Source organism: Solanum stenotomum, chromosome 11, assembly GCF_019186545.1.
Source record: "Solanum stenotomum isolate F172 chromosome 11, ASM1918654v1, whole genome shotgun sequence".
In the NCBI taxonomy this organism is placed as follows: Eukaryota; Viridiplantae; Streptophyta; class Magnoliopsida; order Solanales; family Solanaceae; genus Solanum; species Solanum stenotomum.
In genome coordinates, this window is record NC_064292.1 from 2,925,916 (window position 1) to 2,937,193 (window position 11,278).

Consider the following 11,278-nt stretch of genomic DNA (forward strand, 5'->3'; position numbering starts at 1 on the left):
ATTTGATGGTGGAAATGATTTAATAATTACGAACAGATCGCAAAAGGAGATAATGATTGATCAAATATACATGGATAAGTCGACATTGAAGGATGTGATGGAAAAGTATTCAATCGAAAAAAGGTTTAAATTCTTGGTGGAGAGGTCAAACTCTATAAGGTAAATTGTTGTTAAATTTGTTTCATTTTAAGTGTATTGAGTTATGTTTGCAGATGCAAAGCAGAACTAACAAAACAATATAAATTGAATTCGCAGCTATACTCTTGTATGTCAATCTAAAGAATGCCCATGGCTGATGAAAGCGTCAAGTATTAACAAGTCGAAGATGTTCAGAATTAGAGTTTTTAACTCGGAACATACATGTCCTTTAAAGGATGGGGTGCATTCAGATTGTCGTGCAACAAGTGGATTGATTGGAGGAATAATCGCACCTAAATTGAGAAATCACAAGAGGAAGTACACTCTAAATGATATCAGGGATGACGTTAGATTGGACTTGGGTATAAATATTAACTACATGTTGGCATGGCGAGCAAAAGATAAGGCATTAGAATCGATAATGGGGAAACCAGCTGCATCTTATGGGAAGCTACCTGGATACCTGTATACCTTGGATAAGACATACCCTGGTTCACATATTTGAATGAAGAAAACACCTGAGAACAAATTTTTGTATGTGTTTATAGCGTTGCATGCTTTTATAAAGGGATTTGATCATTGTAGGCCGATTGTTGTTGTAGACGCCAGCCACCTTAAATCAACATATACTGGAGCATTCGTATCAGCCAACACTTTGGATGGAGCAAGTATTTTAGATACATAAATACATTATAATTTTATTTATTTGTTATTCACCCTTTTTTTACATTATAATAGGGAATATATTACCTTTGGCATATGAAGTTATTGATTCAGAAAATGATGCTTCTTGGACATGGTTCTTTGAACAATTCAAAGAAGCTTATGGTGAAAGAGAGAATATGTGTGTGGTATCTGACCGACATAATAGCATAATAAAGGCTGTATCTATTGTATACAACAATATCCAACATTACGCCTGCATATGGCACTTGTGGGCTAATGTATGCAAGAATTTTCGAAAAGCAAATAAGCAATTAAGTGAAGTATTCTACACTATGGCAAAAGCGTATTCTCAAACTGATTTTGATAAGCTAATGAAAAGAGTTGAGCAGTTTGATGTAAGGGTGAAAAACTACTTGGAGTTGGTTGGATATGAGAAGTGGGCAAGGTTGTATGCACCAGTTCCTCGTGGTTGGGTGATGACGTCGAATATTGCAGAGTGCATCAATTCGACGTTGGTAGCAGCAAGAGAATTACCAATATTTGACTTTCTTGAACAAGTGCGCTTGATGTTTGCTAGATGGAATTGCACAAATCGAAAAAATGCATCATGTACTTTCACACTACTTGGGAAGAAGTTTCAGGAAATGCTTGTGCTTAATGAATCAAAATTTGGGCGTATGACGGTATGTATGTTGAAGAAAGGTTAATAATTTATGAGAAAAATAATATTTGTCATATTCAGTTGATTATGTATTCATTTATTTAAGTATTTAAAGTGTATTTGCTTTCATATGGAGTGTATAAATGAAATTACGTATTGATTCTAGGTTGTCCCGTCAACTGATTACATTTATTCAGTAAGTGATGAAGGGAAGAGTTATATTGTATGCTTGGAAAAGAAGACTTGCAGTTGCAACAGGTTTCAAGTTGACGGAATACCGTGCGCACATGTGTGGAGGGTGTTGAACAAAAAACACATGCTTCCAGATGAATATTGTTCAGACTTTTACAAGCCAGAAACAATATTGAGAACATATGAAGTGCCTGTGTATCCTCTCCTTGACAAAAGTGAATGGAATATACCTGAACACATTGATACCGAAGTTGTGTTGCCACTAAAATACAAGCGACCTCCAGGAAGGCCAAAGAAGCAACGAGAGAAGTCATTTAGCGAGTTTAGCAAAAGGAAGGGTATCAATTCTTGTAGTACATGTGGACAGCTTGGTCATAATAGGCGTTCATGTCGAACTGCAACACGGAATGCATAGGAACTGATATATCCCACAATTGAAGTGTTCTTTTACTTAATTTTTGTTTTGTCAAATAAATGACTTATTTTCCTTTTGAAATATTTGTTTCTTTATTTGCTTGCTTAAATTATAAATTAACTTGAATATTATCTCAATATTAAACATGATACAAAATTCTCAATCGATAAATATCCAACTATCAAGTTGATACTATTAACATTTATTGATACACACAAACTACTGGTAATAATACTTGAGAATATGTTGGTGAATACACATAAAACATTTACTGAACGTTTATCACTTTTAAGAATGCAAGTATCCAAATGTCCTTAAGTAAGAATTGAAAATAAATGAGTATAGTAATGCTTGTGTATATGTTGATATGAAAAGTCTCTAGTATACATTTATACTATTGAATATGTTGATAAAAAAAACACACAAACTGAACAAAGGTATATATCCAAATGTATGTGTTCAGGCAGACTAGACATTTATACAAACATACATCGATCTCTTCCTACCATTACATTGAATGCAATAACCCAAACAAAAACAGTAAATCAACATGATCATATATAAATAGAAGAGTTGATAATGTTTGACAAAAAACTAAAATATTAGTTTTAACCATAAGCATAAAATAGAAGTTCAAAAAGATAACTAGTACAAGATACTAATCAATCCTAACAAGTTGACTATTATCGATTCTTGCGGGTGGCCTCATCATTCTGGGTGGTGCCTCATTCTCGCAACAACCCCTTCTTCCATCTTCTTCGCTGCATATTGCCACAATAGTGCGCCGTATTTGATGTGGTGTAACTTAGAATTAAGGTATTGAACTGAAATACCTTCACCCTCACTTAGGTACTCGACAAATACTAGCAAATATATCCCACAATCCCTGAAAGATACACTTATTAAATAGGATATTGTTTATTTAAAAAGTAAATTAAGAGACTATTTTTTTATACTTACAAGTCACCTGATCCTTGTTGAGGTATATCCTCCACATACGTCACATCATATGCAGTGTCCTGATCTTGTGTATCATCTGAATTATTGGCAATCTCCATTGACACATATATTGGCAGAAGCTGAGCAAGCTTTTGAATTTCATCCCTAACATAAGAGTTATGATTTGCTGCTCTGTATGAGTCATATACATAAATGCATCGTTCAACTATTGGCAAAACAGCCAACACCCAGTGATTTTTCTGCTCCACATTCACTGGTATAAACACATTATCGATTGTATTCCATCGAATGGCAGCCATCAACCTATACCCATTTATGTAATCACGTATGTCGCTTTCAACATTTGCAACACATATTTCGCTTCCAACTTTAGTATATGTGGCATAAATTTCATCAATTTTTGACTTGAACAGACAGTCAACAGTAGTGTATCTGTAGAGACTATTGATGTTGTACTTACTTTTTTTACGCAAATAATATAGAACCACATCATATGCTGTCAAAAAAAATAATCAATAAATATATGTGCACATGTTATAAACAGAAAGGGCTCCTTTTACGTATATATTCATGTTTTTACGTCATCATTCAGAAGTTGTTTATCATAAGACAGAGAGTAGAACCAATTCTTGTTTAATATGAGATGAATACCCAAATCCTTATCAACCGCCAATTCTGCTTTTTTATTCTTATACCGATCTTCATCATGCATCCTTTAGATAACAAATAGAATTAAAATTTAAGTATATTATGTGTACAGATGACAATCATATGAAATAAAAATACTTACTTATTCATATGCCTAACAAGGAGCCTTTCACGAAGCCACATTGTATAATCGTCAAAAAGATCATAATTAAATGGCCCTCGTATGAAGTCAGAAACAAAAGGATGTTTCTTTTCATAAATTTTTACCACAGTGGAAGAGCTACCTGAAATTTTATGTATACAGACCCACAAATTGTAACAAACATATTCTCGACTTATTTCCTCATCAATTTTGCATGAAAAATCATGTATGTTAAAAAAAAATATAAGGGGGGGGGGGGAGGTAAGACATACAGGAGGAGAAACATTATTAATTACCAGATGATGATCCAAAATTTGTCGAGTATGAAGAAGAATTCCATCGATCGGGACGTCTTGTCCTTTGAACTGGCACGGGTGTAGTATCATAAACAACACCCTCTGGATGAACCACAGCCTCTGGATGAACCACAACACACTTTTTGGGATTGATTGTGTCAAGGCTAGGTAACAAAACATCAAGCAACTCAAATTGTGACTGTGGTTGTTGGATTCCATCGTTCTGTAAGGCATTAATGTCTCCTGTGTGAAATGAAATGGCAAAAATAACATATACTATTCAGAATGTCACACATAAATAATTTATATGAGTAGAACAATTAATATTACACTAATTAATACTTACAGTAGAGATACTATCCTACCATCAGAATTCTACCAAAGTTACATACATATTTTTAGTATTATAATGTATTATATTACCAGTAGGTATACTTACAAAGTATCATATGTATTGTTGGTATTGGAATGTATTCTATTATCAGTAAATATCCTAGTATATAAATATTTCTACAAAAACTAGAAATAAGTAAATACAACTTATAAGTTCATTGAATAAACCATAAGTATTCAATTTATATAAGTTGTTTACTTATTTTTGAATACATAATTGAATACATTTTTTAAACACTCTTATAAATACAATAAAATTTAAACAGTACCTCAAATGATGGCATTCCAACAGGCTGTTTGCCGTTAGACTGTTCATGTACTGACAAAGGATCTTGTATGTGTATCTGGGCAGGCTGATAATTCTCCTGGACATTATCTTTGACGTTTTCTTCAAGAACGAATCGAAATGTCTGATCGTAACAATATTACAATAATAAATATTTTTTGTTTAAGAAATGTAACAGAATATTACAGTAATAAATATTATGTTTGAACCTTTAAATTTTTTGATGATGTATCTATTCTTGAACATTTTTCACCATCCACTTCTAAATTAGAAACACAAGTTAATTCACGTAGTACCTCATTTATATCAAAGTGAGGTTTATCCAAGAATGTTGAGATCTGGTTGCCGTCTTTCATTGAATTGTTGTTCGACCAATCAGGTACATGTGTTGGAGATTTACTTCCATCTTCCTGTTTATGTTATACAAAAATAATTGAGTTTTGTAACATTGGTTAACCTGTATGTGTGAATGTATTCTCGTAATTTATCATTGTTGTGCTTAACCTGACATGGTACTCCAGATTGAGGATTGCTTTTGTTGACTGCATCCATGACTTGTTTAAAATTTTCCAGTATAAACAAGCGTAACTCCTTGAACTCATTAGTAACCTGATTATTAAATAAAGTGTAAGAATATATCGGAATACAATGTAAACTAAAAAAAATGGAACAACTTCCTTACATAATCCTTGAAAGAGGCAAGATCTTGTCTCAACACACCAATTTCGCCTGCCTTGGTATCTTGAGGTTGTTTCGAACTCATTGGTGGTGTAGTGTTGGCAGAATCATCCGGCTGATTATACAACTCCTGTACTGGTACATTATTCTCCACGGGGGTTGAAACAGAACTAAAGGGTGTACTCTTTGCCTTACGGTAACCATGCAATACTGATGGACTTTTATCCTTACAACTCGAACCTGCATGCATATTGAATTTTTTGATCGATGTGGACAATGAAACAGTTACCTTCTGTTTACCTTTTTCTTTATTGTGTGGCTTATGACTTGGAGGCTTTGAAGTGAAATCATCATCTTCGTCATCATCTTTGTTGCTAACTTTTTGAAAGGTATTCTCGGGGATTGCATCACTTTTTGATGGAAGCTGATAAAATGCAATCTCATTTAGTGAAGGTTGAATGTTTTTGTATTTTAACTGCGCACAAAACAGTTATAATTAACAAGTATATTGATAGACAACGATATCTGTACTAATTGAATAATGAAAATATGTTAAATTACCGGATTGCCGTTATCACCGAACATTCCTTCCATTAGGAATTCATAATGTATTCTGCTGTTTCTGGTCCTCCAATTGACTAGTCTGGGAATACGATTGGTCTTCTTTTCAGCAATATTCAGATCAACAACAGAACAACATTCATATATCCAAACTTTCATGGCAAGAGGCATACCATCAATTCTATAATACTTTTTCTTGGCATCTATTTTTTTTGTTATGCTTTTGACCAATTTGGAGAAAACATCTTTTCCTCAGGGGTATTCATTGTACCGGCCGCTCTCAACTAGATCAAATTGTATCCTTGGAATTGATGAGCTCTTCTTCTCACCGGAATAGATGAACGTACTGATAAAATACAGAATTGCGAATTTGATAGCATCGTCATCATTCCCATCACCCCATACCTTGTTTTTATACTTACTGATCAACTCTGCTTTTCTGATAATACTTTTACCCTCAAAGTACTGATTGATTAATCTGTTTGGCTCGCTTGTGTCAAACAAGAAATCGTCTTTATCAGCAAAGCAGTTCAACCCAGTAATGATGGCAAATTCTTGAATACCAAAACGGAGTGTGGTATGATTTATACGAAAGAACAGTTCATCCGGGGAACTGTCCTCCAATTCACATACCATCAAACACCTAAAGATTTGTGGTTGCGCCCTACACACATGCATTTTGGTATATGCTCCAAAACATGTATCTTTAAATCGATTGAATTGGGTCAGTGTAAGCTTCCCCTTCAAATCTGTAATTATGTTATGGTTCACATAAACCTGCATGCGCGGGGGTTCGATCGGGCGAGCCAACACCTAAAATCTGATACTCTGTAATTAAGAAATACTAAAATATGAAACTGCACTTTTTTTACATTAATACTTCATAGTAACCTGATTCTATGCATACATACAAGACAACACATTCAAATAGAAGATACACCGACACAAAATAAATTTGATGCAAATAACAATCTGAAAAGTATCCACATATTCAATAAACTACCATTTAACTACAATCATTTTCAAAAAACAGAATGACAACATAACCCCAAATACACTAGAAGGTATTCAATGTGTGAGAGTATGCCACACTAAAGGTATGCCATAGTATAATACATTGGAAGGGATATCCTCCACATAACCTTTCTTGTTCGACTTACTGTACATTAGAATGATATTGCTTACAAGTTACAACATACACGAAAAGCCATTGAATAGCATGCTAGACAACAATCACATGTACAAGTACATTAATATTTCGCGAGTAACTGCATTAATGCGACCTAAAATAATAAACATATTAAGGCAACTACATACATCAACTTAACAAAATAAGGATCTCCTAAACCACATATAAATGACACAATAAAAAATAATCCAAGCTCTATTAAAATGTAACTACTATGTAAAACTATGCACCAGAAAAAATCTTATGTGCCAGAACATAATGCAAAATGGTTACACCAATAAACATTGCATGCAATTTGAATACATTACAAGTTGAACACTAACTACAATCCTACATCCAGATTACTTGCAACTTCTAATGGTCATATCAAAAGAAGATTACATGTTCAGTTAAAAGAAGCACTTCAGCATTCATATTCATACAGAGCTATAATAACAGCATCACCACTAAAGTGCTACAAGTGGGGTTTGAGGAGGTTAGTATGTACATAAACATTACCACTAAGCTCAAAAAATTAATATAAGTGAAGAAACCAAGACAAAATACTACAAAGGCACCTACTCTAAAATTTCCAGTTCCCGATGCTCCAGTTTCAAATTGTATATCCTCCACCTAACCTATTTACACTCAATTTACAGTACACTGCAGGTATATATGTATACACTTATTCTACATCCCAAAAAAAATTAAAAAATATACATACATCTAGTTCTTCTTCACTCCTTTCTTCTTGTTCTTCATTAACTACATGTTTTCCAATCATGCCCGAAACAACATTTTTGACTTTCCTCCTCCTGTCAATTTTTCTTTCAGCCACTTTCGTTGTTGACCCTTCTTTCCTTTTAGAAGAACCCGACCTTACTAATTCATCATTCAAATCCAATTTTATAGGGCTATTAAGAAATTTTGATTTCTTCTTTATCTCCATCGCAACAATGGAGCCTGAAATTTGTGATTGCATTTGTGTTATACACAAATCAAATGAGGGTATCCCCACCATGCAATTATCAGGATAATATGTACCTCTTGTGATCCTCCTTGGAGTATTTGTTTCCGACATTGCAATGTTGAAAACAATCTTCAACTTCAACACTAGAAATAAACATAAACGTATACCTATATAAGACTTTCAAAGAAAAAAATAGAAAAAAAATAAGAATTTGAAGAAACTTGTAGGATCTAAACAACAAATAAAACTCCGAAAATAAAGCAATGTCGTTAATTGCAAGGATCCGAGCGAAGAGGAGACTGATTTTGTGGATACTTTGAAGAGGTGAAGTTGATTTAGGAGTAATGTTTGTGATTTGAGGATAAAGATTTGATTTGCGATAAGAAATGAAAGCTGCAAAAAGGGGAGTAGGAAAGAGGGAAGTGTGAAAAGAGGGAAAAAAATTTAGGCATGTGAAATTGTATAAAATAATTTTAGGCGTGTGAAATTGTATTTGCTATTTATTCATTAAATATAACCATAAAATATAAATAAAGTTAACTATAGCTATATTATTTTAATATGAGATATAGTTTGCTATTTTCTATAGTTTTAGGGCTAGTTTAGAAAGAGTCTAATAATTAAAGTATTTTGGTATATACTATTCGTCCTGTTTGGTTGATAATGTAATTACATTGTCCAATTTATAGGGAATAATTATTAATTGTTGATAAGTACATGATGTAGTTTCTAGGTAATTACTTTTTAATTTCTTCCTTAATTTTATTTTTGTTTTAATTTTTTTCGTTTAAATGTTTTTTTTTGTTTTAAATTCCTTTTTATTTTTATTATTCTAATATTTTCTAAAAATATTTTTTAATATTATTTATATTTCATTTCCTTCTTATTCTCAACATTTACTTCATGTGATTCCATGCAATTTTTTGTAGTATCTAAAAAAATATTTTAATTTTTAAATTAAAGTAGAATTCATTGTTGAATAAAGTTATGGACTTACGTTCTCCTTTTCATTTAAATCATATTTATGTATGTTATGTTAACATTTGATATAAGAGTATTATGTTAATTTTTTTTTGTTTTGAATTTAGAACTTATGTTATATTTTCAATTTAGTTTGTTTTAGGAGTATTGACTCGATATTTTACATTGCAAGATATTTTATTAAGTTAGACTTGATAGATTATCTTTTTGTCATTTTTTAAAAATAATTTTATGACATTATATTTATAATATTAATCTTTTATTCAAACATGCATTTCATGCATAGAGATTCTGTACTTTAAGTTTTTATAATTAATTTAATTAAAACATACTAAATTGAAAAATACAAATCAATTATTTTTTATAATATTATTTAAGCACATATTTTTATTAATTTATTTATTTTCAAAAGAGAATATATATCTTAATATTCAATTTAATATCATTTATAAAGGTTCTTATTTGTCTAATATAAATATTCAATTTAATATCATGTGTTTGATACACAAGTGTTGATAAGCCTTTTTTTGTCAAAATATCTGAAATACCCTTAAAGCCGTTAAACATTATAAAATACTAATTATTATAATTTTTATTTCTAAAATAAATCAAATAAAAATTAATTTATATTTTAATTCAACTTCAATATGAATAATAATGACTATATCTTTTCATTACCACAAATAATTTATAAAGAAAAAATAGAAAAGGAAAAAATAATTTAGAAGAAAAAAAGTAAAGAAAGAGCAAAGAGAAGTAGAAAAATGGATCCACACAACAACACTCTATTTTCATATAAAAAAAGACGGATGTTGAGTATCCTAGCGCCGCCACGCCGCCTTTAACCAAATACCTTCCGTGAATGGCCATTCCGGCCACTGGTCAGCCTAATCTTGGGGCTGGCCAGTCGAATCTGTTACAAGATAGTAGTTTTCCACCGCTAATACAGAATTCTCGTTTAAATCTGCTTATAGCGCTTGAGTTGGCGACTAACAATACTCATGTAATTAACAATTATGCTAATGTCCTTAAGAATCATATCAACAATCAAGCCCAAAAGGCTGGAATTGAGCCTATTCCATTGAAATAACTACAATACAATAATGGGATTCCAAGGATTGTGTGGACAGAAGAGGAAGTTGATAGGATGAATATTTTGGAAGATCTTCAATACGCCGTGGTTGGAAAATTTTCCTATGGTTGGCCGGAGTTGGAAGAACTCCGCACAAGTATCCCACGACAGTGTAATATCAAAGGAGAGTGTAAAATAGGCCTATTGAGAAATAGGCATGTTCTGATTAGATTGGATCAACAAGAAGACTTCATAAACTTAATGTCAAAAGACATATATTATATTATGGCCAAGGACGGTTATTCATATACTATGAGGCCACTTATATATCTAAGTTTAAGGTTGAAGAAGAGACGACACAAGCTATGGCTTGGATATCCTTCCCAGATTTAAAACCCACATATTTTGTGAAGGAAGCCTTGTTTTCATTAGCAGCTGCAGTTGGAAAACCTCTTCAGCTAGACATGGCTACAATCAATAAAACTAGACCTAGTTGTGCGAGGGTCAAGGTGCAAGTGGACCTGCTTAGTGAGTTTCCTAAGCATGTGGAGATGGAGATTATAAATGAAAAGACAAAGGAGTCTAGGATGGAAAAAGTTAAGATCCTATATGATATGCTGCCCAAATATTGCAAACAATGTAAAGTACAAGGTCATGAGGATGAAACATGTAGAAGCCTCCATCCTGAATTAAGGCAAACAGAGGTACACAATGCAAAGAGGACAGAACAGGGGACAAACGATAACAACAATGAAGAGCAGGGCAATGAACATGCAACAAGAAGGAGACAAATTGTTCGAAGATATTGGAAACCCATCAACATACAAGAGTCACGAGATAAGCAGGGTGAGCAAGAAATTGGAGTACAAAAAATGACAGAAAAGGGCATTAATATTGATAATGCTTTTCCTGCACTGGCCGAGAAGAAAGAAGAGGTGCATTCAGAGGAATCTACAGGGGCAAAATGATAGTAATGATAAAACACGTGAAGTCAAGAGTCAGACGGAAGCTAACAGGGTTCATCATCACTCATCGACAAAGGAATGGATAA

At 32.6% G+C, this 11,278-nt stretch overlaps 2 protein-coding genes across 2 annotated transcripts; one reads left to right on the forward strand and one right to left on the reverse strand.

Moving 5' to 3' along the window:
• Positions 1-70: 70 nt before the first annotated feature.
• On the forward strand, positions 71-2,072 carry LOC125844485 (uncharacterized). The gene is made up of 5 exons (XM_049523794.1): positions 71-159; positions 256-603; positions 724-806; positions 877-1,487; positions 1,632-2,072. Exons 1-5 carry the CDS (start codon positions 71-73, stop codon positions 2,070-2,072), a joined length of 1,572 nt encoding a protein of 523 aa, XP_049379751.1.
• A 956-nt stretch (positions 2,073-3,028) lies between these two features.
• On the reverse strand, positions 3,029-6,207 carry LOC125844486 (uncharacterized). Its single transcript, XM_049523795.1, has 10 exons — positions 6,037-6,207; positions 5,776-5,950; positions 5,480-5,715; positions 5,302-5,406; positions 5,094-5,207; positions 4,813-4,921; positions 4,119-4,358; positions 3,823-3,964; positions 3,684-3,745; positions 3,029-3,528 (listed from the first exon to the last, which is right to left on the reverse strand). The coding sequence occupies exons 1-10, from the start codon at positions 6,205-6,207 to the stop codon at positions 3,029-3,031; spliced, it is 1,854 nt and encodes a 617-aa protein (XP_049379752.1).
• Between the last annotated feature and the right edge of the window lie 5,071 nt (positions 6,208-11,278).